Source organism: Odocoileus virginianus, unplaced genomic scaffold (genome assembly GCF_023699985.2).
Source record: "Odocoileus virginianus isolate 20LAN1187 ecotype Illinois unplaced genomic scaffold, Ovbor_1.2 Unplaced_Contig_3, whole genome shotgun sequence".
In the NCBI taxonomy this organism is placed as follows: Eukaryota; Metazoa; Chordata; class Mammalia; order Artiodactyla; family Cervidae; genus Odocoileus; species Odocoileus virginianus.
In genome coordinates this window covers 3,400,249-3,427,912 of record NW_027224320.1, presented here as the reverse complement: position 1 = coordinate 3,427,912, position 27,664 = coordinate 3,400,249, and the positions used below count along the sequence as shown (strand labels likewise).

At 53.5% G+C, this 27,664-nt stretch overlaps 1 protein-coding gene across 7 annotated transcripts in view; it reads right to left on the bottom strand.

The window, feature by feature from the left end:
- Nucleotides 1–958: 958 nt before the first annotated feature.
- Nucleotides 959–27,664, bottom strand: part of NR2C2 (nuclear receptor subfamily 2 group C member 2) — a 109,458-nt gene continuing 82,752 nt past the window's right edge. For all 7 annotated transcript variants that reach the window (XM_020872668.2, XM_020872664.2, XM_020872670.2 and 4 more), the window contains 12 exons: nt 25,468–25,668; nt 19,719–19,821; nt 17,543–17,722; nt 16,698–16,845; nt 15,959–16,052; nt 13,290–13,423; nt 12,213–12,390; nt 11,224–11,345; nt 10,493–10,632; nt 9,360–9,497; nt 7,944–8,049; nt 959–6,596 (listed from right to left, as the gene is read on the bottom strand). In XM_020872668.2, the coding sequence (XP_020728327.1) occupies nt 6,422–6,596; nt 7,944–8,049; nt 9,360–9,497; nt 10,493–10,632; nt 11,224–11,345; nt 12,213–12,390; nt 13,290–13,423; nt 15,959–16,052; nt 16,698–16,845; nt 17,543–17,722; nt 19,719–19,821; nt 25,468–25,668 (1,719 nt within the window). In that variant the 3' untranslated portion in view covers nt 959–6,421. The remainder of the gene's footprint in view (nt 6,597–7,943; nt 8,050–9,359; nt 9,498–10,492; nt 10,633–11,223; nt 11,346–12,212; nt 12,391–13,289; nt 13,424–15,958; nt 16,053–16,697; nt 16,846–17,542; nt 17,723–19,718; nt 19,822–25,467; nt 25,669–27,664) is intronic.

Below are 27,664 nucleotides of genomic sequence, written 5' to 3'. Positions count from 1 at the left end.
CACCGCCGCCCTGGAGGGGAAAGCCTGTCCCGGGGGGCGGGGGGGTCTCAGTCCCGCCCCGTTTCTGATACCACACCCGCTGAGTGTGGTTCAGGACAAGGCCGGCTGGGCATGTCAGAGAGTGGGTTCCCTTCCCCTCGGTCTCCAGAGCGCAGTGAGACAGCCTCATGCAAACAGCCTTTCCCTCCAGGGGCCACAAGGGCGCCCTAAGGCGGCTGCTAAGTAGGAGGACCACCTGGCATCAAGGTAGGTGCGGACCCCTCTCTAGAGAGAATGATGTCCAGCAGCTCACGGGAAGGCGCTGCTGTTCTGGGCTGTTTCTTAGGCAGCAGGTAACAGACTGAATCAGCACTGCTGGAGGCATTATTCTCTCATTTCCTACTTTAATAGGAACAAAAAGATGGGTTTAAAATGTGCAGAAATCACGAGCAATGCTAAGAGAAGATTGCTATGAGGCTTTTATAATGGATATAGTTTAATTTGCATAAGCAGTGTTCACTAGATGGTCTCTGGCCTTGTTCTCCTGAAGTATAACCCGTTTGAGTTCCATTTTGACTTGGCAAAGCCATTTAAAGCTATCATCCGGCCGCCAGTGGTTTCTGCCATGAGTTTGATCCGACCTCAGCATCCTCACCTGTTAAAACAAGCCAGGGGGAGTTTTTTACCCCCTGGATAGCAGACACCCTTCCAGGAAGCCTGGTTCTGCGCGTCTGTGCATCCGGCGGCACAGGCTGTGTTCTGTTCCAGAAAGGCGCGTGTGGCTTCTGGAAGACGCAGAGGAGAGGGCCTCGCCAACGCTTCCCTCAAAGGTACTTATAACGCCGTAGACCATCGAACACGGAGGGGTGAGAGCTGTACCGTTCTGGCAACCAGGTGCCTCCTGGCCAACTACTTGGGGTTCAGGGTTACTGATGTTATTACCATTATGAGGAGAAATGAAAAGCAGGATGTACATTACTAGTTTTTAATTCGCTTTAATAGTATAAACCTCATTTAGGTAGTAGTATTAAGCCACAACAATAATGCCACATTGAAACAGCATTTAATAAAATGCATAAAGCTAATTCATGCACTGCAATACTCTATATACAAACACAACAATGCAAATTCTTCTTCAAGACTGAAGACATTGATTAGATATAAAATTCAGTTTAAAAAGAACATGCTATTTTTTAAATGCCATCACATAAACAAAGCTGATTTCAAGCTACAGCTTTCAACAGATTTTAAACCTGGAATTAAAATGTGATGGCATAAACAATATATTCTATATTGTGAAGGGCAGAGGTTACAGAAACGGTCCCAAGAAAGTAACACCCAAATTTTCCTTTAACACACTTCTTTTAAAAGGGTTGGTAATGCAGGTACATTTTAACAGAGAGCTCTGAACTACAGGTAAAAACTATGGTTTGTACTATGAAAAATGTGCAGCTTTCAGGTATAAAACTAGTTGAACACTGGTTCACAAGATAACTGGGAGAATGGAGAGACTGTAGAAAAATACTCCAGCTCTTGAGTTGTGTGTGGCAGCAGCATTTGAGTCCGTGAGTGCTCTGGTTGTTAAAATAATTGATGACACTCTCTCTAAAGAAAAGCCATTTTTTACACATTTCCAAATGTTACCCGAGTGTTAACGCTTTATCACAGTCTGTCAATCGATAAATATTGCTGAGCCTTTTTTCCTAGCGTATCTCAGACATTCTTCACCCCTAAAATACTCTTAAAACTGAGAGTTTACTCCTAGACTAGTTAAGGTAAATAGCCCCAAGGAGAACTTCTAAAGATTCATTTAGAGACTGCCAAGCTTCCACTTGTATTTTAACTGGAGAGCCCCCTTCTATAGTGTGATTGTCACGACAGGTAAGGACGTGGGAAAGGTCCAACCACCACTGTGGGCGAGGCCACTGAAGTAGCAGGAGCTTCGTCACATCAAAGCCACGGGAAGCCGGAGGCTGCACACCCACCGTCTCACAAAAGGCACTGAGGACTGTAGTCTCAATGAGCTGTTTCCAAACATTTCAATAAGCTTAGATTTTTCTTTTTTAAAGTAACCTGTGGTGTCTGAGTTTTCGTACTTATCCGGTGATTTCTTTCAGCAGGCCAGCTTTCAACCTTCCCACCATTCAGGTCTCCTGCTTACAGGTGCGTGGGCAACTATTGCTGGGCCCTGGCTCCCAAGTGCGGTGTCTCAGCTTAAAGCTCGATTAATGGGGAGAATTCATCAGGGCAGACTTGAACAAGGGAAATTTGGCATCTGTAGCATTAAGGTATACGTCTGTACTAGAATGCAGTTTTTATCTGAAATTTTAAAATTTTAGAATCATAATTTATAGAAAGGAATAAGGGCGGTTAATATTCACATGCTACAGTTAGAGAAATAAAAGATCTGTAATTTATATGCCATCAGCATCCATGCTTATTTTTAAAGAATACTTGTTTTGCAGCTGTGGTAGAGAGATGGTCAGAGGTGGCTCTCCCTGTCTGCTGAGTCCCAGAGCACGCGTGGGCTGTTTCCACCGCACCGGGGGCCAGGGCCCACCACACAGCCTGCTCTCGGTTACGTGGGAGGCCAACACCGCTACCTACCAAAGTCCTCCCAGTTAGGCCATAAACAGATGGATAACAACGAGGTTAAAGATCCCCACCTCGTTTCGGACATTGGGATAAACTAAATTGTTCCAGCTTCCTGGCCCTGGCGGAGGGCGGGGCCTTTCCCAGCCAGGCTCACCCCAAGGAAAATGCCAGCAAATCCATCCTTCTGCTCAGGGACCAAGGAACACCCACGTCAATGACTGTAGCAACTCTATCATAGATTCTCTGTAAAACGTAAGGGAAGGCTGGCTACGTGTCTGTATACATAATATACATCTATGTACACATATGCTATATACACTGTACATACAGAGAAGGTATAAACACATGTACATTCAGTCAGTCATACAAGCCTAGAAATCTGTGCACGCAGAGCGTCGCTGAAGGGACCCCAGGGCTGGACACACACTAGTGCCCGTTAGCAGGAGGCACGGGTGAGGAAGCCCAGGACCCTGTGTACAAAAGACTCAGACCACTCTGTTGTGAGGAGAGGCTGACTCTGCAGATCTGCATCAGAGTTAAGACATTTTCTAAGAGTCGCACAACCAGTGGAGAAGGGAAGTGGGACACTGGAGGGCGCGGGTGGCTGCCCAGATTGTCGGGCCCTCCGGGGTTCGGAGGGCAGCAGCCTCCAAAGTCGAGATGCGCGCATCAGAAGATGCCACCTTCCCTGGACTCAGGAGAGCTGCAATGTCACCTGGAGCCCCATGCACGTAAGGCCACTTCCCCTGGAAAATGGGCAGGATGCTCCCAGGCTCCCGTCTGTCCTCAGGCCCTGGAAGCTGGGTCCTCAGCCACGGGCTGTCTGTCGGGCAGAGGCAGGGTGGAAGCAAGACTGCTCTGCTGGGCGTTCGCCCAAAGGGCCAGGATAGAAGCAGGAGATGCCGCGAGCGCCTGGTGAGTGTTTGGCTCTGCCACCACGACCCTCGCCAGAGTCCACATTTAATACTGACAGGCCAGAGACCAGTCCCTCTCAAGGGTGATCACAGAACACCTAAGAGTGACTGCACATGAGACCAGATACAAAAACCCGGACCACAAAAGGACCCTGACCACAGCCTCCCGGCAGAGGTTAGAGAATAAATAATGTAGCCACCCCCCGCCCCCGCCAAAAAAAAAAAAAACCAAAACCACACACACCTCTCTCAAAATCAGAGGGGCAGTAACACACTTCCTTAAAAATACTTTCCAGGAATACCTTGGAAAATGCCTGCTTGAGTAATTTGGTCTTTCTCTATGTCGTCTTGTTATGTAATGAACTTTGTAGTGAACTCCACACATTTCAACATGTAACTGTCCCCACCATCTGAAACGGCCCTGGAGCAGAGCCCGCTTGCTCAGGAAGCATCACCGTGCATCCATCCTCACCTCCCTCACAGGCATTCGTCCCCTCTGCTCTGCGGCGGGGCCCCCAGACGGCGGGTGTCAACGGGCCGCCAAGAACCCCATCCTGGCTGTTTCACTCAGATGCAGAGGCCGCTCTCCCTTCCCTGAACCAGTCTCACAAACCACTGAAGGGTGAAGAGCCCTGTGAAAGTTGAGGCTAAGTATTTGCTTCCAGTCTCTCTAAATAATTTTTGACTTTTGGGCTCCTCTTAGCCACTTTGACAGGAGAGGGATGAGCCTGCTGTCAAAGGTTTGAGATGATTGGGGGCGGTGAGAATTCTGGTAGTGTGGAGCCAATTTTTAAGGAAAAGGCCACTTCAAAGTAAGGCCAAAGTGATCTGGGACACGAAAAAGGAGTGTTCAAAGCCCAGAATGGTCCACTGGAGTCAGCCGTCAGCAGCGTTGGGACTCGGGCGCAAGACCCGGGTAAAAGCGGCGTTTCTCCCAGGGCGTCCTGCGGGCGCGGGGCACTTGCCTATCCCAGTGTTCACTGTCTCTCCACCGGCCCCACCTTCTACTCCCAGCCTGTCTCAACAGCACCTCAGCACCAGGTCTCGGCTAAGCTGCCCTAATACCTAAGGCCACCTGAATGTAAAGGCCTCACAGACACAGGACGATGCCCCAGAGAGCAGGACAGTGTTGACCTTCTCACCATCACAGAGCACTCAGACCTGAAAGATGTGACACAAGACGACGCGTGTTTCCGGGGAGCTGCTAGAGGAGCCTCAGACGTGCTTCCATCGAAAATCAGAACAGACATGTGCACCTCACTATGTAAGATGTACACAATGCTTCAGAATGCCTCTGCGAAAATGCTTCCCAAGCAGAAATGAAACAGACCCACCTTGGTCATCCTCTTGGCCAGTTTCCTATCTTAATTTTGAAACGTAAGTCACTTTGAAGTTAGAAAACCAAAATTGTAAGCTGCCAATATTAAATCCTTTCCATCATTTTACAGTGGGCACTACACTTTCTCTAAGATGTGCTTCAAAGCATGAACAGTAAATGATATAATTGATACAAACAAGAATATCTAAATTGGAGACACTGTTCCCACTTAGTTCCCACTAATGACTCAAAGTGCTCCCGACAGCAACGGTGCGCCGTCTGGTCCTGCCACGGGCCCATGCGGTGACCCGGCTGCTCGTCTGCCCTGGGCCTAGGAGGTACCATCTGATCCAAAGCTTTAAGAGACGCAAGCCTGGCCTCGCTGCACTTCCTTAATCTGGGCCACACAGGTGTGGACACCTGATGCAGCCTTGCTACGCTTCCCATTAGAAATCTGCTGCTTGCTAACAACCAGGGGGATTTATGAGGACTTTTGTCTCGGTAAACCTCCCAGTAACTGAATTCTGTTTTAATGAAATGACAGTCACTAAGATGACTTTGGGGTTAAAGGTTGTTTTTAAGGAGAAGGCAGCCTGCCTTTGATCCATCATCTAAAACACTCCAGGGGTCATCTGCGGACGCAGCCCCAGGGGACCCCGGTGTGCCGCGCCAGGACCATCGAGAAGCCCACGGCCCGAGGTGGTGCTGGGCCTGGAGACGAAGAGAGCCGCGCCGCGTGGCTCCACTGCGGGTATCACAGCCCTCCCGGCCCTCCCCCGGAGACATGTGGGTGGGAGGCCCCGACAAGGGTTCAGAAGGCCCACCTTGCACTTGCTGGGCAGACCACTCCATCTGCCGTGAGCGGCACAGGTGATGCAGCGGTGTTTTCAGTTGCAGCAGGAATTGGTGGTTGAATCCAGTTCTGAGAACCAGTCACAGAGGAGCCCGCGGAGGCCCATCACAGACCAGGGAATGCAGTCAGCATCTGCTCGGGCGAGGAAGCTTCCCGTTCAGACCAGCACGCGTGTGCCGCCGCACTCCCGGGACTCGGCTCGACACCAGCAGCGTGTGCGCACGGTCAGGAATGATGCCTCGCTTCCTTAAGCGTAAGTGATTGTCTCCTGTACCCTACTGCATTTTCACAGAAACCATTAGCATTTCGGCAAAAGACAGACACAGTTTTCCATCTGCCCTGCACATTGGCAAGGTGTTGCTAACATTATACATTGATAAGAAGTGCTTAGAAAGTGCTAGTATTATTACCCTGGTAATTAGTAGCTATTCCAAGGACATTTTAATATATACACACATACCGTTCTCTTAGGTTCTTTTAGTTTTAATACTAGTCTCTGACATTATAAAACTTTGCTTTTGTTTTTTGCCCTTTGAGAATTTCTGGATACAAACTGAGATAAAAGATTGTTTCAAAATCTGTTGCTCCATCAAAAGGCGTTAAAACGTTTCTCGCGGCGGGAGAGGACCTACTAGTCTGAGTGGCTACTGTCTGGCGAAGCCAGCGGGTGGCGAGCGCGCTGGAGTGCTTGCACATAAAACACGTCTACTCCACTGTCTGAGCGGCCCGGCGGCCGGCGCGCCTCGGCGGGGCGGCCCTGCGCTATAGGCTGGCTCCGGTGATCTGGCCGTTATACTCCGCTGTCTCCATCTTGAGGATGTAGGGGATGATGCTGTCTATGGAAACATTGCCGATGAGGCCGGTGAAAAACAGCTCTTCCGTTATGCTGGAGCTCATCAGCCTGAGTGCCGGCAGGCGGACCAGAATGCGGGCCAACCTGCAAGAGGGGGGCTGTTAGAGGGGGCGCGGCCGCGGCACTTGAGGCTTCCCCCAGACAGGGCCTGCAGCAGCCCTCGAGACCGAACCCAGCCCCCACTGTCCACTCGTGCTTTCCTCGTTTCAGTGGTTGCTCCTGTAGAAATTTAGGATGAGCGCAGTCATCACGTACCAATGTGTTCCCTTCGTTGCTTATAACAACTCTTCCCAAGCCCACCGAAAAGAAAAACCTGGAAACTTGTTAATGGAAGGTAGGTTAAACTAAGGTGTCAAATCACTACACACATCGAGGAGAATGAAAGTCTGTGTTCACTGATAAGAACTCCACGATACACAGCTGAACAAAACCTTAAAAGCCGGACGCGCACCAGCACAAGTAACACTCGGATGTGTAAAGCACTCAGAAGGACAGTCACAAAAGTGCTACCTGTTGACCTCTGGGTGTTGGGATTTTAAGTGATTTTATCAAAACTTTTTCTGTGTTGCTCTAATTTCCAGTGTTCATTTAGCATTGTAATTAAAAGGGAAGCAGTGAGATGTTTATTCTAAAGGAACCCCAGGAGGGCACAGCACGGCCCTGTCCTGCGGCAACCTGGACGGGCCAGTCCACAGGCAGCGCCCAGAGGGGTGGGCGCCGGGACACTACTGCAGGGCACTTTCCTCAGGAGGGAAATGATGGAGAGGTTACGGCATCTCCTCAGCCACGGGAAACGACTCAAAGAATATATACACACTTGCTGAATATTAAGTGAAAAAGGTGCTGGTAGAAAATGGATCTTGCTTTGGCAAAAGCTGTGTCTGGCCATGGCAGCGTGCCTGAAGCATGAGCAGGCTCCTGCCAGCCGTGCTGGCACACGTTCCTGTGGCCCAAACATGATGGAGCTGCACTGGAATAAAGGAGTTTTTAAAATACCAACTTACGCAGGGAGTGGATTACTATTTTGTACAACCCAATCGCGCTTTGTAGGGGTCGGACCTAGTTTGTCAGTGGACTCTTCGGTCAAGCGCTCTAGCTAGCACTGTCTCCTCAGCAGGTGGAGAGCCAGGGTCAGAGCTGCTGACTCTTCTGGACTCGGGGGCGGTCTCACACACACTGTTAGCCCCAGAGGAGAGGATGACTCCCAACCCCTCAAATTAGAGGAGCAAGCGCAGGTCTTGCCCACAGTCACCCAGCAACACGGGGACGGCCTGGGCTTCCTGATCCTCCGCAGTCCACGGTCACCGAGAAAACGCAAGCTTTAACATGTGATCACACGGAGGCTCTACTGGGCTGCCCGAAGCGGAAGGCCAGCGTAGCCGACACCTCAGCGAGGCCCAGCCTCACCCCCGTCTCGCCCGTGTGCCTCACCGGTAGGTGTCTTCCGAGTAGGTCTTCTGAACGTAGTCCTGCAACTCCATCTGTGCCTTTTCTTGGAATTTTTCAATCTGGCTTGTGCTGGTCAAACCTGGATGATCTGAAGGAAGAAAAGTACCCCAAATTGCCCTCTGTATTCGGAAAGCCTCCTGTGTGGACTTCTCAGTACTTATTTCTAATCAGACTTCTGGCAAACTTCTCAAGTGCGAGACTGCGCTCCGGGGGCTGGTCAGACACTGCTGCTGGAACTCTCGTCTGCTCTGCCGAGACCTGCAGGTTCCCAGGAGGGGGCCTGGCCCCGAGCGGGCACACCAGCCTCCCCGCAACCCCACCGGGGTGGGCTCTAGACCTGTGGCTCCCTACTCTAGGAAACACATACATGCGAAATCAGGAATCACCACCTGCTTTCTAGACATGTCATCACGTAGTGTCTCCCTTTCTGTTAGCTATTTTCCTGTTCCTGAGGAGGAGGCTGGGAGGTGTGGGGTGGAGAGGTTAAGCTGGGTCCAACTTAACCCAGCGGCCTCTCAGGAGGCTCAGAGAGGATGGCTGAGGGGCAGTGAGTGAGGCTGGCCGCGGCCACTCTCTCCCCGCAGTCCTGCCGCCGCCTCTGCTGTGACCACACCTTCCGGTTTGCTCTGCAGAGACCGTGGGTAAACGTGTGCAGGCTCCGTCTGTACTGGCCTATGTGCTAACATACCTAAAACTTGGTGGAGAGCAAGACCAGAGCAGACGGGCAGTGGGTGCGGTCTAGCTTTCCCTCGGTAGTTACAGGGGATTGGTTCTGGGACCCCCGCGCACAGCAGATCCGCTGATGTCCTTTACGCTGAACGTGCATATAACCTACACACATCTGTCCGTATACTTTAAAATCCCCTCTGTATTACTTTCGAACTCCTGGAACATTTTTTTCCTTGGATTTTTTTCTTTTTGCCACACAGCATGTAGGAACTTGGTTCCCCAACCGGGGACTGAAACTGGGCACCCTGCGCTGGGAGCTCGGAGTCTCAACCACTGGACGGCCAGGGGAGGCCCTTTCCTTGAGTATTTCTGATTCGCAGTTGGTTGAATCCACCTAAGTGGAACCCGTGGATACAAAAGGTCAAATGTATACTCAATTTTGTAAGTTGTGGTCTCATTTGGCCCATGAGATACAAATGATCCTGTTTGTTAGGGGTCAAATGACATCTATTGAACACATGAAGTTACTGCAACATTGGGACCACCATATAAACAACTTTAAACCTGTCCTGCTCACGTTAAGTCAACAGGCACGCCTGCTGTGGGGACACGCAGCCACGCGGGGTGGCAGGGCTCTCTGCCTGCTGACAGCCGGGCAGCAGGCCCGTGTGCAGAGCTATCAGCAGACGCAGGTGGGGACCCGCCGCCAGCGGCCACCGCATGTCTTACCGGGGCTGAAGAGAACGATGGCCTTGAGGTAGGCGTACTCATAGCCGTCCACGTCCAGTCTCGCCATCGTGTTACAGAACTCCTGCAGCTTCCAGATGTGCTCCATTACCTGCTTTATCCGGTCTCCAGAAAGTTTATCTAGAAATCCACACACACATCCTCTGAGAAAGGCTAGGAAGAACAGGAAGGGAGCTAGCTTCTTGGAGGGGACAGATTGGAAGAAATGAGAGAATTCACTTTTAAATGAAAACCCAGTTCTCTCAAGAGCCCCATTTTGCAGCTGTAGGCGAGGTGGCTACAGGCACCCAACTCCACTCCGCTGTGTCACCCCCCCGGCACCTGTGGCCCGCACGCCAGACCCTATCGAGGCAGGCACTGAATAAACATGTGCCTGCCTGGACACCTTGGCATTTTTTAGTTGCTACAACAGTTTTATCTACTGTCTGATTTAGTCTTCATGACAGTATACTGCTGAAGGTAGTGTTATTATGTTCAGTTAGAAAGAAAACTAAAGCTCATTTGTGAACAAATGTAAAACTCAATAAAATATTACAGGTTACAGAAGTCACCTTTATGTAACTTCCGAGGAAGTAGCTAGAAAAACGAAGGTGTGACTAGGTGACTCACACCTGGTCTCCAACACCGGGACGGCCATGGGAAGGGCGGCCAGCTCCAGCTCGGCAACAGGTGTGATGCGCAGGGTCAGCTGAGACCCTGGGCAGCGCGGGCACCTGCCAGTCTTCAGGGCGCCGTGGGCACGCAGGGACCACGGGCTGCCTCCCAGCCCTGACGCCCCGACCTCACAGACAGCCGTGCGTCCACCCACGCCCTGCGCGAGGGGGCCGTGGACCGGGCCCAGCGCTCCCGCTCACTGCTTCCCCAGGGCAAGGCAGGGACCTCCCTGGGACCTGGTCTCCCACACGCCACCCCGAGGAACAGTTTCTAATCCACAGGCTCATGAGGGTTTGTGAGCTGCACAAAAGGATAACCTGTCCATGAAGATGAAGACAGAGGCGGTCACTACTCTGAAAACAGTACTGAATGTCTGCATCACAACTCAGCACCTTTTCCCTTTCATCTTCACAGGAAAAGCAGCCGGTGGGTAGGAATAGCCCGGGGCCGCGCCGGCCTACCTTCTTGGATGCTGTTCTGCAGGTGGTTGACGATGGCAGCCAGGATGGTGGAGAGGCTCATGACCTGGGCGCACTGGGCCAGCCCGAGGGTGAAGAGCTCGTTCCAGCAGGCCCGCACCAGGCTGGTGTTGCAGTCCTGCCTGGGGGGACACAGGCGGGCTGGGCGTGGGGCCGCCGCCCCTGCCCCAAGCCCTGCACACCCCACCGAGTCCCGTCCGCGTGCGTGTGCCAGAGGCCTCTGGAGGGCTCAGGCCTGCTCTCCACAAACGCCGTGTCCACACGACTGGCCCGCCTAAAGTCCCTCTGAGGACAGCCTACTCTCTCAGCAGCCCTGGGTGGTTCTGTCCCCAGAGGCCGCAGCTACTAAGGGGAGCCCCCAAGGCTAGAGACACGTCACTGCCCAGGGAGGGGTGGAGTCTCCACTCAGGACAGCGCAGGTGAGGCCCCCTGAGACCGTCTGTCATCTCAGAGCCCCCCAACTGGGGGGCCCCCACCCGGCCTCAAGACCTCGGAGCATCTGCCTTTCATCCACTCCATCCCTGCTCCCGGCACCACGCCCGAGGAGGCACAGTAAAGGCCGGGGGAGCCCTGGCAGCCAAGGTGTCTCTCGCCACCCGTCTGCTGACTGTTATTTGTTCACAGGAGCACACTGTGGGGGCCCTCAGGCCCCCCAGGCCGTTCCTAGCGCGGGGGAGGTCCAGCCAGGGTCACGAGGGGGAAGGGCCACTCACCCGAGGGCCTGGAAGGCGGGGATGGACCTGGCCCAGTGCATGGAGAGGAAGAGCAGGCGGGAGGCCGACTCGCAGATGTAGTGCACGTTGAGGTACTCGGGCATCGGGCTGGGCATCGTGAGCTGCAGGAGAGGGCACACGGTCCGGGGCCTGTCAGCACCCAGCCCCACGCAGACCCTCTCACAGGGCGGGCCCGCCCAGTGAGCTGGGGTCTGACGGGTCTGGAGTGAGGGGACGGGGCCAGCTCATCCCCAAGGACACGCTTCCCAATGCTGCCTCCCTGCACCGGTACTGGTTCTCAGCATTTCCACTCCGAGCCACGGGTTCAGGTCTAATTCCAGTGGGAGCCAGCCGGCAGGCGGCCTCAGGGAACAGCGAGGGAGAGCAGAGCAGAGCCTGGGGGGGCGGGCTGGGACCCAGGAGCCCCTCTGTCCTGGAAGGGCTCGACCGCCCCTGCAGCTGGAGTCCCCCCAGGGACCTTGCCCTTGGACCCCTGGGCAGCTGTGGGCAGGGACTCATGTGTTCATAGGTGGCTGACCAGACCATTCTAGTGGAGAATATTGGGGAATATTGACTCAGTCTACAGACCTCGAGACTGGGGGCTCAGGGAGCCTGGGAGTGAGTGTCCTCAAGAGAGAGGCTCGGCTCGGGAGGTGAGTGCTGAGGGCAGCCCTGGGGACCTGACCAGCCTCCAAGCGTATCTGAGCGCTACTTTCTGTGGCCCCATTGGGCGGGAGGGCAGGCCCAAGGGCCGGGAACAACGCCTGTGCAAGCCAAGGGCCTGTCTGAGCTGATGCTGGAGCCAGGCCGTCCCAGGAGGGTGGAAGGCAGGACGGCCTGTCTTGGCAGCGACAGGAGACGCCGCCCCAGGGTCAGCGGCAGAGCCAGACAGCCAGGTGAGCAAAGACGGGCGAGAAGGCTGCCACCACCCGGCTGGGCTCACTTCCAGGTCTGGTTTTTAACCACGGCCAGCAGGTAGAAGCCCTCACCTTAAACGTGACGTGAGTGTCTGAGAGGAGAGGGCCCTCGACCTCGATGATGGGCGTGGACTGGTCTCTGCTGATGACGTGGATGCCCCCACCGCCGCCGCTGTCGATCCCATCTGCCAGGCTCGGAGGCGAGGCGCTGTCTGCGGTGTTAAGTGCTTTCGCTAAGGTATCGAATGCCCTGCAAGCAGAAAGGGAGCAAGCGTGTGCTGAAAGTCCACAGCTTCTAGGAGGAGCACTCTAGCTGAGACATCCTCTGGGAAAACAGCACAGCGGGAGAAAGAGTTAACTCTGCCTGAGAGGAGGAGCAGCGGCTGTCACATGTGTCTCCACAGGGTCTCAGACACGAAGCTAGATGTTATTTGTTCTCACACGTAATTTCTGTTTTACAGAACTACTCTCCAAGGTGGAATTCCCTCCATCTCAGAGATGTGAGCGCTAACTCTGCCAAGACCACCAGGAGTTAAGTGGCAGAACTGGAATTTGGCCTAACTCACATTCTGCCCTCTTTCCACTGGGTCCAGAGTGGCATCTGCTACCAGACCACAAGGGAACCTGAGGACCCCTGCCCCTCAGTGGCCCCTGCCTGGCCCGGCGGGATGGGCAGGGGCGGCAGGTCCAACAGAGCAGGAGCAAGCCCGCAGCCCGGCTGCAGGACGTGTACCCTGGCAGGGGGCACAGGCGTCCAACCAGCCGGCGCCATCTCACCGTCAGTGTCCGTCTAGTCCGCTCCAGACTCACTACTTGAGAAAAACAGGCTAAAACACAAGCAAGAAAGGGACCGCACTGTCGATGTTTAGGTCCAATAACCAGTGACAAGTGAGCCTGGACTTGGAAGCTGCCCCTGGGTTACTCAGTCTCCTTTATCATCTGGAAGGAAGAGTTTTCACGCTGTTTTGTATCACGTAACATAAGCAGGTCCACATCCCCACAGTGAATGCGAAGCAGACAGACACGCAGGGGCCTGTGACAATTCTGCAGTGCGCCATCACAGACAGGGTAGGCATCAACATGCTGCCAGCCACCCTCGCGCGCAGGCGCTGTGTGTGTCGGGAGGCGCCTCCGCTCACGGGTCCGTACCGCGTAATCTCACTGGCAGACTGGTCCTCCGGCTGCATTTCTGAGCTGTCACCGTTGTTGAGGGATTCACTGAGGTTCGCAAGGGAAGTGACGACGTTGGCCAATGTGCCCAGGGCGCCCTGGCTTGTTTCAGCCTGTTAACCGGAAAACAGTGATATTAAAGGGGAACACACACACACGACTCTCAGAGAAATGAAAGGATAATTTTGTTTTAAAAGCAGCTGCTATGGAGGTGTGACTACAATGGGCAGTGAGAGGAAGCACTTTTGGGGGATAAAACAGTCCTGTATCTTGATTGTGATGGTAGTTACACAAACCTACACACGACATAAAATGACAGAACAAAGTGACAGATAAAATGACATCCAGGTAAGCTGGATGTCACCAAAGTTTAAACCTTTGTGTTTCAAAAGATTATCAATAAAGTAAAAAGACAACTTCTCTCCTCCCCCCCACAAGACAACCCACAAAATGGGAGGAACTTTTCGCAAATTATACATCTGGTAATGGTTTTTAGCCAAAACAGCTATAAGAACTCCTATAGCTCAATAATAGAAAAACAAATAAGCTAGTTAAAAATGCAGATAAAAACTATAATGAGATGTCACATCACACCGACTAGGATGGTCACAGTCAAAAGACACAGAATATCGAGTGTGGGCGAGGACGTGGAGAAGATGGGCGTCCTCACACACCGCGGTGGGAATACAAAGTGCTGCAGCTGCTATGGAAAACAGTCTGGTAGCTCTTCAAAAATCTAAATGTACAGTTGTTACATGACCACAGAAATTTCATTCCTAGGTACATATGTAAGAGAGGTTAAAATATATGCGCACAAAAAAGCTTCTACACAATGTTCACAGCAGCATCATTCCGAAGAGGCAAAAAGCAGAAACAATGCAACTTCATCAGCTGCCAAATGGATAAACCACATAAGATACAGCTATTTATTGGCACATTATTTGGGAACAAGAAGGAATGAAAAACTGATACAGGCCAGGACAGGGATGCACCTTGAGAACATTCCACTACAAGAAAGTAGCCAGTCACGAAGGCCAGGTGTTACACAGCTCCCTTTGTATGAAAGGCCCAGTACTGAGAAAACCACAGTTAGAAGCACATGAGTGGCTGACAGGGGCTGGGAGTAGGAGAAGGGGCAGTGACTGCTTAGTGGGTTCAGGTTTGCTTTCTGGGGTGACAAAATGCTCTAGCAATAGTAGAGATGGTTGTAACAATTATGTTAATATACTGAAAACCATGAATTATATGCTTAAAGGGTAAATTTTTCTGGTGTGGGAATTAATATCTCAATTTTTTAAAAGAGAAAGCCAAAAAATAGATAAATAAACAAATCAAGGTACATAAACAAAAATGTCTGCTGTATCTTGATTATAAACGTGAAAGACCAGAATCAGTAGAAAAGATCATAAACAGAGAAGTGATCAATAAATCACAGAGCCACCATGTACCAGAGTACAGATCTGCTGGCCTCCATCGCGTGAACACAGCGCATGACGGACACGCTGAGGGGAGGCTGAGGAAAGGAGACCCAGGCCCCGCGGAGGGAGCACGGTCTCGGTGGTATTTTACTCAGAGTAAATGATTCTGAATGTGTAATTATCTCACAGGAAAGAGGTCCGCGATCACTCCTGAGAACAGCCGCCTTCAGGGCTCCGTGCGTGCCCCATCACCCGACAAGCCTCGGGCGGCCCTGTCGCCCCCGCGCGGGAGGAAGGGCGCGGCGCGCCGCCTGTATCCCCAGCATACTTCACTCTGACCGCCCAGCCTGTCTGTGCTCCTTCTCCCCAGCCAACTCCGCGCCGCTAGCGGGTGCAGAGCGGGCGCTGCACGCTTCACGGAACTGACCTCCTCGAGGCTCCTGGCAGCCCTGCCTGCTGTGCGCCGGCTCTGGCCCGGCCTCCAGGCAGGTGGCACACGGGACGGGGGCGCAGCCCTCGGCCATCGGGCCTCAGCGGCTCTCAGCCTTCGTTCCCCTCCCCTGGCCCCAGGAGGACACCCCGGGATGCCCCGTGTGTGCACGAGCAGACGGGGCCCCGGGACCCAGCTCTGGCCCTGAGGGGGACAGCGAGGCCAGCCCTGTCCCCTCGGGGCTCCTTCTGGAGCCGCCCCTCGGACTCACTGCAGCTGCCGGCCCCATCACCCGGGCTGTGGCAGGGACCGCAGTCAGAGACACTGGGCCCCTTGCCTGGATAAAGCCCTCTCCTCAGCGTCCTCCATAGGAGGCTGCCAGTGTCTCTGTCTGCAAACTGGGTTCCCTGGAGCTGCCTCGCTCTGTCCCTGTCAGAGCCGTCAGAACCCCGGCGGGACTTCTTCCTGTGGTCACCTACTACAGCGGAACCAGGGGCTGCGCCAAAGGCCAGCCTAGGAGAGGCAGCGCCTCCTCAGCCTGCCAGCAGCCTGCCCAAGTGCATTACCGGGGGAGAAACCTCAGAAGGAAAGAGAACCACAGAACGTTCACCAGGTTGAACTCTAGCTCCTGACGTACTGTGCCTGTGAGCAGCCCGCCCTGCCGGCTGGCCCGTCACAACACGGCTGTCCCAAGGACACGGAGGTGGGGAGGGCACACCCTCCACCCGCCAGCGGGTGCTGGCGTCAGAGAAGCGCGCATGTGGAGACAGAGGGCGGGAAGGGCGCGAGCGGGACGTCACCTTGCAGTCCGTGGCCAGGAGAACCGTTCCGTCCTCACGGATCAGAGGCTGCTGGATGTTCACAAGCATCCCTGGATCAAGAAGACCTGTTTGTCTAGTTAAGACATAAAGAAACCCAGAGTAGCTTCCAGCGTTTAGTGCAGAGTTCACGCTGCATCGACCCTGCGCGTCTGCGGGGCCGGGCCAGAGGACGCGCTCACCTGCTCGGCTCTCCGCCAGCCCTGCTCCGCAAGGAGACGCGCTTGGAGCCAGGCCTGCCTGAGACAGGACGCAGATGCGCCTCCCCAGCTCTACCAGTGATGCTGCCTGACCTCGGAGCACCAGCAGGGCATGCCCAGCTCTGGGGCTTGCCACAGCACAAAACAGGGCTTCCCGTTTCCCTCAGCTTCTCTACTGTGAGGTTTGAGAGATCACGTTAAATACAGTGAATAAACTGACCCCCGGCACTGTCCAGACCACACCTGGGTCTCAGGCCTTTTATCTCTACTGCCAGAGCCCCGGTCCTGACTCATGGAGCAACCGTTTTCCTGCGTGGATGATACCTGAACTACAGCACATAATCCGAGCCCCTGAGACAGGAAGCTCTGACCCCATCCCGAGTCCACCCTCTGCGGGCCTGTCCAGGGCTGTGACTGCAGCGGCTCCAACAAGGTGGGCCGACACCTGTAGGCGGGCTGTCAGCCCCCCACAGGGGGCACCGGCGCCTCCCGTGTCAGCGCCAGGGGCCCCAGGCACTGACCTTGCCCCGTCCTTCTCGGCCACGAACGTCGGCGTAGCTATCAGAGGACTCCGCAGGTCCTTCCGGATGTAGATCTTCTCGGTGGACGCAGCACAATTGCTTGGTTTCTCCCGCTGCACGTCAAAGGGTTTCCGTTCACTCTGCACAGCTTAAGTGACAAGAGAGACACCCATGTTGAGAGGAAAGAGCCACACCAATAAAAGCCACGCTCTCTGGGGGGAGGGGGGGTCCCCTCGACCGAGCCCGCTGCTGTGGGGGTGCTAAGCTCCATGGCAGACATGCCTGGCCCAGCTTCCACTGGGGACTCTGGCTGCACACGGGACTCTCTCCCGGGGGAGAAACAGCCCCTCAAGTGGGCCCCACAGAGCTGCCCACGCCGCCGGGGCGGAGGTCACATCAGCAGCCTCTCCCTTCAGCGTCTGGCGCGAGTGCACATATATGTGCCAGAAACCAGCAGAGAACAGGCCTCCACGGGGAGAGAGAGGGGAGCCAGGTGCGGCAGGACAAGCGCGCTACTTCACAGGCGGGCCGGAGGCTCAGAGGCCACGCGCCGTGCCCAGGTCCCCCAGCGCCCGGGGCAGGGCTGGGGCTGCGTTCTCTCGGCTTCACCCCAAAGCCTGTGTCTGCTCCCCACACACACGCTGGCTCCCGCGCGTCAGGGTGAGTTTTCAGTGTGGAAACTGACCCTGCCCAGCGGCGGCATCACCACATCACCAAGCTGGCCCAGAGGGTGAACCTGAACGAAGCCGGCGGACACAGTCTCCTTGGTATATTTTAAGGCCACGCTCCGAGACCTCCCATTCTCCCCTCTTGTTAAGCTTGTGGGTGTGAGCCCTGTTACTCACACTCCATCTTCATGCCCATCTCCAAGCACTTCTTCAGCCGGCAAAACTGGCAGCGGTTCCGGTGGTGTTTGTTGATGATGCAGTCTTGGCTGCTCCGGCAGCTGTAGGTCAGGTTTTTCCTCACGCTCCTTTTGAAGAAACCTTTGCAGCCTTCACAGCTGACAGCCCCATAGTGGCGGCCTGAAAGAGGAAGGCACGTCTGTGGGCCTGGTGTGTGGGGGCTTCCGCGCTGGCAGTCACAGGCCAACCGCGGGCCCGAGCACTACGCAGGCCCCTGGGCCTACACGCTCTCCTCCCACCTTCGGAGGGGCCAGCGAGGCCATGACGGAGGCCGCAAGCCCAGACACGGTACGTGGCACTGGCAGACGGCGTGGCCGAGCTCAGCACCTGCCAGGGCCCATGGAGAGGGCCGGGCGGGTGGCCCGGCTGGGAAGCCCTCAGCTGCCCTGTCCTGCCGGGAGCCGCGGAGCTGACAGCAGCCCGTGCTTCCTCAGCCCCCGGGGTCTCGGCCCACATTCACTGCCTCTGTGAGTCCCGTCCTGGCTGTAGACGGACCTGGGGGCGGGGGCGTGACCGGAGGATGCGGCGTGGGGGCTGTGACCGTGCGGCCAGGCCCCAGGAAGGCCACCATGCCTGCGGCTCACGGGGGTCCCCAGTCCTCGAGACACACGCCCCGAACACAGCTCTTTATTCTGAGCTTGTTTACTCTGCGGTCTCTGAATTCTGACTCCCTCCCACATGAAGGGGTCCCGTCAATTTACCTGTCCTCACAGCCCCAGCGGGGACGGACTCGGGCACGCTGCCCTGTAACCCAGGGTCACGACTACACTGCAGGTCAGCGGTCACTGGGGACAGCAGCTGCCGAGCAACCCACCGCCCTGAGCTCTGACGTGTGGGGCCCTTCTCCAGCCGTGCAGCTGGGGGCCCCAACTGTGGGCCTCTGACAACAGTGGTGCTGAACTGACTCTGCACACATCATTTTCTCTTCCCTGCAGTGGATTTCCTCGGGCTCTCGAGGCCGTAGAGTGACCTCTCATATCTGGAGACAAAAGCACTGCAAGCCTGTGGTGAGCTTTAAGCCCAGAAGGGGGACGCTGAGCAGATTCTGTGGCCTCTGGCATGCTGAAGCTTCATTCATTTGCTCAAATCTTTCCAGTGTCTCTCCTTGCTGAGCAAGAAGATGGGGATACAGAGATGCAGGGCTCAGACAGGCCTGTCAGGAAGTGACTAGAAAAGAGCACATCCAGTGCCCAGAGGTCTGAACACAAGGGCGAGAGGACAAAGGCTCAGAGAAGGGAGAGCGCTGTGGCAGGCGCGGGCAAGGCTGGAGCTGGCTTTCCTGACCGGGGCTTGTCTTCCTCTTCAGAGGCTTGGCCCACCTGGTTTTTTGCAAACCGGGACCACCAAGTACCCAAGCTGCTAAGAATGCAGTGACCACAGAGCATAGGTCAGTGTCTCCGGCATCATCACCCTCGACGGCTCCCGCCGGGGCCAGTCCTCTTTTGAAGTCCCCTCATCCCCTCCCGACCATGGAGGCCAGGAGTGTGTCCCCAGAGACACAGGGGCTGTGCGTGTTATGCTCCCCGGGCCGGGCCGCCAGCTGGAGCCCCCTTTTCTTTATCCGACAGCACATGCTCAACCACCGAGGTCACGAATGTGACTCCAGGCCTTTCCTGACCTGGGACTCCAGCTGTAAGGGCGTGTTCCCTCCCGTTTATCACCTGGGTGACAGTGAGGGCATGAGAGAGCTGCCGTGAGGACCAGGGAGGACGGACAGCAGACACATCCTGTGAAACAGCAAAGCACTGGACAAATGCTAACTACGCTCATGACTGATTACTTTTCTGGGGGGGGCCATAAGGTATATGGGATCTTAGTTCTCTAACCAGAGATCAAACCCAGTGGAAGCATGGTTTTAATCATTGAGGGAAGTCTTGATTACCTTCTTACTAGTACAAAGATAATCAACATTCAACCATGATTTACAAATCACAGACACAGTTTCTTGACTTTTCCTTTTGATTCCTATAATCTGACAACCTGATCTGCTTATGGACATCATCATTCCAATAAAGAAAAGTACAGTCACATTTTGACCCCACCCCCACCCCCCTGCCCAGATCTGGTCGTGATGTCGGCCCCCAAGGGGCACCCAGCCTGACCACCGCTTACTTACCTGAGGCTTTGTCGCCGCACACCACACAGTACTCTACCACCTGGGGCCTCTGGACGTCGGTCTTCCCCAGCAAACGCTCCACAGAAGCAGAGTCCGTGACAATCTAAGAATAAACAGGAAATAACACGATGAATACACAGAAGAACAGTACAAAAAAGATCTTCATGACCCAGATAACCACATATCACTCACCTAGAGCCAGACATCTGGAATGTGAAGTCAAGTGGGCCTTAGGAAGCATCACTACGAACAAAGCTAGTGGAGGTGATGGAATTCCAGTTGAGCTATTTCAAATCCTAAGAGATGATGCTGTGAAAGTGCTGCACTCAATATGCCAGCAAATTTGGAAAACTCAGCAGTGGCCACAAGACTGGAATAAGGTCAGTTTTCATTCCAATCCCAAAGAAAGGCAATGCCAAAGAATGCTCAAACTACTGCACAATTGCACTCATCTCACATGCTAGCAAAGTAATGCTCAAAATTCTCCAAGCCAGGCTTCAACAGTATGTGAACCGTGAACTTCCAGATGTTCAAGCTGGATTTAGAAAAGGCAGAGAAACCAGAGATCAAATTGCCAACATCTGCTGGATCATTGAAAAAGCAAGAGAGTTCCAGAAAAACATCTACTTCTGCTTTACTGACTATGCCAAAGCCTTTGACTGTGTGGATCACAATAAACTGTGGAAAATTCTTAAAGAGATGGGAATACCAGACCACCTGACCTGCCTCCTGAGAAATCTGTATGCAGGTCAAGAAGCAAGAATTTAAACTGGACATGTAACAACAGACTGGTTCCAACTTGGGAAAGGAGTACATCAAGGCTGTATATTGTCACCCTGCTTATTTAACTTATATGCAGTGTACATCATGTGAAATGCTGGGCTGGGTGAAGCACAGCTGGAATCAAGACTTCTGGGAGAAATCTCAATAACCTCAAATACGCAAATGACACCAACCTTATGGCAGAAAGCGAAGAAGAACTAAAGAGCCTCTTGAAGGTGAAAGAGGAGTGAAAAAGTTGGTTTAAAACTCAACATTCAGAAAACATTCATGAAAGATCATGGCATCTGGTCCCATCACTTCATGGCAAATAGATGGGAAAACAGTGGGAACAGTGATAGACTTTCTTTTCTTGGGCTCCAAAATCACTGCAGATGGTGACTGCAGCCATGAAATTAAGACACTTGCTCCTTGGAAGAAAAGTTATGACCAACCTAGACAGCATATTAAAAAGCAGAGACATTACTTTGCCAACAAAGGTCTATCTAGTCAAAGCTATGGTTTTTCCAGTAGTCATGTATGGATGTGAGAGTTGGACTATAAAGAAAGTCGAGCACTGAAGAATAGAGATACTTTGAACTGTGGTGTTGGAGAAGATTCTTGAGAGTCCCTTGGACTGCAAGGAGATCCAACCAGTCCATCCTAAAGGAAATCAGTCCTGAATATTCACTGGAAGGACTGATGCTGAAGCTGAAACTCCAATACTTTGACCACCTGATGTGAAGAACTGACTCACTGGAAAAGACCCTGATGTTGGGAAAGATTGAAGGCAGGGAGAAGGGGACGACAGAGGATGAGATGGTTGGATGGCATCACTGACTTGATGGACATGAGTTTGAGCAAGCTCTGGGAGTTGGTGATGGACAGGGAGGCCTGGCATGCTGCAGTCCATGGGGTCACAGAGTCGACACGACTGAGAGACTGAACTGAAGATGATGAAAAACCAGAGCAAGAAGCCAAGTCAGGCTCAAATGTGAATTCCTAATCTCTGTTCTAACAACTCTGGGCAGAACTGGGAAAATCCCACTTGACAACCTCATCTGCCAGCAGGAATGGGAGGCTGTGCCTCTGGCCCATGCCCTTCAGCAGTGGCAGGGGTGGGTGTGGTGCTGCCCGGGGTCAGACGCTGCATCTCAATGACCCACCCTCCAACCTGCTACCACCACCAAGACCCGGGGCCGTGGAGGAGTCCCATGCAGCTGCTCCAACCGTGAGGACAAAGGAGGTCTCTCTGGCTGCTTCTCTACTTTCATCAAACAGCTTGGAATTCAGACTAGTACATTTGGCAGAAAAATAATTAAGCCTTACTGATTAAACAACTAGCTCTCTCGTGAGGCTCTGGAAGTGGAGGGACTAGGACAGGGAACCTCTGAAACCTATTTCTGCTTCCTTTGTAGGTGACTTTCTACATGACCCACAGTGCTCTCCATCGGAAAGACTAACGTGAGTGAAATGAAAAAGGCACATGGAAGAGTGAACAGCAGCTGCTGTGAAATGATGTGGGTCACAGCCTAATTGAGGTCAAGGGGATTCTGTAACTCAATGAAGCTATGAGCTGTGCCACGCAGGTTCACCCAAGATGGACGGGTCAGAGTGGAGACAAAATATGGTCCACTGGAGGAGGGAATGGCAAACCACTCCAGTATTTTTGCCACACGAGCTCCCCAAACACAAACAGTATGAAAAGGCAGAAAGATATGACACTGGAAGATGAGCCCCCCAGGTCAGAAAGTGTCCAATATGCTACTGGGGAAGAGTGGAGGGCAATTACTAATAGCTCCAGAAAGAATGAAGTGGCTGGGCCAAAGTGGAAACAATGCTCAGCTGTGGATGTGTCTGGTAGTAAAAGTCTGATGCTATAAAAGAACAACATGGCACAGGAACCTGGAATGTTAGGTCTATGAATCAAGGTAAACTGGATGTGGCCAAGCAGGAGATGGCAAGAGTAAACACCAACATCTTAGGAATCAGTGAACTAAAATGGACGGGAATGGGAGAATTTAATTCAGATGACCATTGTATCTACTACTGTGGGCAAGAATCTGTTAGAAGAAATGGAGTAGCCATCATAGTCAACAAGAGTCTGAAATGCAGTACTTGGATGCAACCTCAAAATTAACAGAAAATCTCAGTTCATTTCCAAGGCAAACCATTCAACGTCACAGCAATCTAAGTCTATGCCCCAACCACTGATGCCGAAGCTGAAGTTGACCTGTTCCATAAAGACCTTCTAGAACAAACACCAAAGAGATGTGCTTTTCATCACAGGGGACTGGAACGCAAAAGTAGGAAGTTAAGAGATACCTGGAGTAATGGCAAGTTTGGCCTTGGAGTACAGAATGAAGCAGGGCAAAGGCTCACAGAGTGTTTCCAAGAGAACACACTGGTCAGAGCAAACACCCTCTTCAACAGCACATAAACCTCACCAAGTGGTCAGTACCAAAATCAGACTGAAATTCTTTGCAGCCAAAGATGGAGAAACTATAAGCAGTTAGCAAAAACAAGACCTGGAGCTGACTGTTGCTCAGATCATGAACTCCTTATTGCAAAATTCAGGTTTTAATTGCAAGTAGGGGAAACCACTGGGCCATTCAGATATGACTTAAATCAAATCTCTTATGATTATACAGTAGAAGTAATAACTGACTGGTTCAAAATTGGGAAAGGAGTACAACAAGGCTGTATATTGTCACCCTGCTTATTTAACTTACATGCAGAGTACATCATGTGAAATGCCAGGGTTGGATGAATCACAAGCTGGAATCAAGATTGCTGGGAGAAATATCAACAACCTCAGATATGCAGATGACACCACTCTAATGGCAGAAAGTAAAGAGGAACTAAAGAGCCTCTTGATGAAGGTGAAAGAGGAGAGTGAAAAGCTGGCTTAAAACTCAACATTCAAAAAACTAATATGACGACATTAGGTCCCGTCATTTCATGGCAAATAGAAAGGGGAAAAGTGGAAACAGTGATAGATTTTATTTTCTTGGGCTACAAAAATCACTGCGGACAGTACTGCAACCATTAAATTAAAGGATGCTCTCTCCTTGGAAGGAAAGCTATGACAAACCTAGACAGTGTATTAAGAAAAGCACAGACATCACTTTGCCAACAAAGGTCTGTGCAGTCAAAGCTATGGTCTTTCCAGTAGTAACACACAGATACGAGAGAGCTGGACCATAAAGAAGGCTGAGCGCCGAAGAATCGATGCTTTCGAATTGTGGTGTTGGAGAAGACTCTTGAGTCCCTTTGACCGTAAGGAGATCAAACTAGTCAATCCCAAAGGAAATCAGTCAACTCTGAATATTCACTGGAAGGACTGCTGCTGAAGGTCCAATACTTAGGCCACCTGATGTGAAGAACTGACTCACTGGAAAAGACCCTGATGCTGGGAATGACTGAAGGCAAAAGAAGAAGCAGGCAGCAGACAATGAGATGGCTGGATGGCATCACTGACTCAATAGACATGAATTTAAGCAAATTTCAGGAGACAGTGAAGGACAAGGAAGCCTGGTGTGCTGCAGTCCATGGGGTGGCAAAGAGTTGGACACGACTGAGTGACTGAACAACCAGCACCATCAATAAGCCTTAAAGTGGTCTAAGAAGTGAAAAATACACAGGAATCATTATGCGGGATGACCTCTTTTAAGAGAAGCAAGAATCACAGCCATCCTCTCATCAGTGAGGAATCTAAGCAAGCGGGGAGGAATTCAGACTTCAGGTGATGACAATGGAAGCTGGGAAGGGAAGGATGAGGAGACACTCACTGAGTCCATCAGGCAGTGTCTCAAAAGCACAGCTCTGAAAGCTAGGCACACTGGTGTTCTGAACACAGCGTGAGAAGGAAACAAACCCTCTCCTCCTGGATTTTCTCCATAGCAGAATGCCCCCTTCAAAACACATGGATTCTTAGCAGCACTGTTCACAGTAGTCTAAAGGTCGAAGCAACCCCAGTATCCATCAACAGATGAATGGATAACCCATGGATAACTCAGTCCATCCACAGAGTGGAGTATCATTCAACTTTAGAAGGAAAGAATCCTGATACATGTGACCACACAGATGAACTGTGAGGATACTGGTCTCAGTGGAATTAGCCAGTCACAGAAGGACAAATATTCCAGGAGTCTACTTATGTGAGGTCCCTAGAGTCGTCAGACCCACAGAAAGCAGAGGAGTGGTGGCCAGGGGCTGGGGAAGGGTGGGAACAGGAGGTGTTTAGTGGCTACAGAGCTTTGGTTGGGGAGGCTGGAGCGTTCTGTGGATGGACCAGGGCGGGGGCACGCTGCAAAACAATTGTCAATACACTTAACGCCGACGTCAATACACTAAACTGGACACTTAAAACTGATTAAGGCAGTGAAGTTCACATGTTACCACAGTTTTTTCTTTTCTTTTAAATTAGAAAGCAGAACCAAACGAGACCATGGACTGCAGGCGCCCTGTGCCTGGCCAACGCGGGACCCTGGCCTCAAGTGCCTGCTCCCCCAGGGGCTGGGCCTGGATGCTCAGCGCGTCCCAGTAAGCCTGCTTTTCTGCCAGCTCGTGCGCCTGCCCTTCCTGCACCGCCCAGACCCCACCTTGCCCTCAGAGGGCGGAGCAGGGCAGGGACAGGGACCAGAGGCAGCCCACAGGAGCAAGGACAGACAGGGGGCTGGCCAGGCCGAGGAGGGCCAGAGCCAGCCGGCCCCCGCCGGGCGCGGTCAGCCTTGCGGAGACAGTCCTCTGGGGGCCACGCTGACCTCTCGGTCAGGCTCCGTCTCCACCTTCCTTGGGCGCTGCAGCGGCTGCCTTCTGGGCCTTGCCCCTCACCTGCTGGTTTCACTTGAGCTAAGGCAGCAACCCGCCATGGCTGCAAGCCCCAAAGGCCCTCCGGAGACGGGGCTGGCCTCCAGAGAAAGAGGGGAGAGTCCAGGACAGCGTGGGGGCAGAAATGCTGAGATCAACGCCTGTCAGCGGGTCTTACTTGGATTCTGCCGGGGACGAGGTTGTCCGAGGTAGTGAATATGAGCTGCTTGGCACTGGAGGTCTCCGGGGAAGCCAGGATCACCTTCCCAGTTCCAGCTCCATCGGGGCTGGTCAGGATGAACTGCTGCTTGGGGGATCCGGAGGCGTCCACCGCGGTGACGATCTGGATCTTCTGTCCCGTCTGCTGGTCAGTCACGATCTACAAGACATAACATGGAGGGGGCTCTCACGGGGCACGGGCAGCGGCTGCCAGCGCCAGCCTGGAGTCGGCTGGTCCAGGACGGGCTCACCAGTGCTGGAGACAGAGCAGACAACAGGGAGCTTTCCAGAGTCCACTTTTCACAAAACCGTGTCATCCCAGGGTGTTATCATCCCCACTGCTTTTATAATCACAATGCTCTTCAGAATGAGGGGAAGGGAAATTGCATGAAGGCGCTCCAGAGGCACACACGTCAGTGACGAGGTCAGTCCTGGGGGGTGACACACGGCTTGTGACTGTGGTCAACTCTGCTGTACCGTGCGCATGAGAGCAGTTCGGGGACCACATCCCCAGTTCTCATCAGGAGGAAAGCAAACATTGTTTTCCTTTATCTTTTCTCTGTATCTGTATGAGATGGTGAATTTCACTAAAGGTTCTGTGGTCATCACTTTACAGTGTATCCAAGTTACTATGTTCTACACTCAGAACAGTGCTGCGTATCAATTACGTTTCACTAACACTGGACCAAGAAAGGCCCTTGTGTTACAAATGAAATGCAGACAATAATAGAGGTGGTAGCTTAACTTACACACATACATACACACACATACATACATGTGGAGAGTTAAGCAGGCACACGTGTCCATGCATCATGGATCCTGCATGTATGGATGTGTGCATCTCCTTGCTCTAGGCAAGCGGAGAAATGGGAGCAGCCCTAGCTCTTGTTTGCTGGCCGTGCTGCCTGGTACGTGGGGTCTTAGTTCCCTGACCAGGGATGGAACCCAGGCACCCTGCACTGGAACCATGGCGCCCAAACCACTGGATGAGCAGGGAATGCCCTCTCCTGAGTTTCTGAACCCCAAGCTGACAAAGGCTGCTTTAAAGAAGGGTGGCCTCTGAAGGGCAGGCCCTGTAAATGCCCGCCTTGGATTCCTTGCTGATACCCCAGCTTCCCCCCATCCTGACTCAGAGGTCCTCAAGCACAGACATGACAACTGACCGGGGGCTGCACCTCCAGGGGCGGCACCGCAGAGAGGCCGTGAACGAGGCCGCAGCAGCCCTGGAGCCGACTCCTGAGCCTGGCTCTCCGGGGACGCCCACTGCTTAGGAGCCCCCTGCCAGAAGGGGCCTCTTCCCTGCGTCCCTGCCCCAGTGCACTAGCCATGACTAATCAGCTGCTGCGGGAAGAGCAACTTCTCTTCCTCCTGCTCTGACGATCTCGGAAGCTGCCCCAGCCCCTTCCTAACTCTTCCAGGCCAGGCGCCTGGCCTGGAGCACTGCCCGCTCTCTCCCTGAGGACCCCAACAGGACTTCCCAGCAGACAGGACTCCTGGGGCACTTGCGCTGGGCCCTGGGCCGGGCAGATGTGTGGTGTCTCTGGGGGACCCCAGTGCCCTGGAGCGCATCTACAGATGGGTCTGTGCCCCCTCCTGGCAGAACTGCTTCGGGACACGGCATCCCCAGGTTCCGACAGCAAACGCACAGTCCTGCAGAACAGCTCTGCCAACGCCCAGTACAGAAAACGAGACAACGCTGGCAGGCGCCGAAGAAAAGGACACAGGCAAGGACTGTCAGTCGCTTAACGCGTGTTTACTGCGCAGCTGCTTGCTGACTGCTCCCAGTCCTGAGGATGGAGACGGGAGCCCGGCGGGGAGCCCCCTGCGGGAGGGCAGAGCGACCGCGCAGCTGCCTCACATTCAGTCGCCACGCAGGAGACCAAGTGGCAGGGGAACGAGCAGAACACGCCATGGGGAAGGAGGAGTGGACCGGAGCCCAGCACACGTCACTCCCGATGAGGAGCCACGGCCCTTGGCGCCTGAAGCCGCGCACTCACCGTTACCACCCGCGGCGTGCCGGGCCCCCGGAGCAGGCCCACAGGAGACAGAGAGCTGGACTGGGTGAGGAGGCCCAGGGAGGCCGCCTGCCTCCTTCGTGAGGAGGGAAGCTGCACGGCCTTCGAAAGGCCCTCCCCTCGCCTGGAGACCTGGGAGTC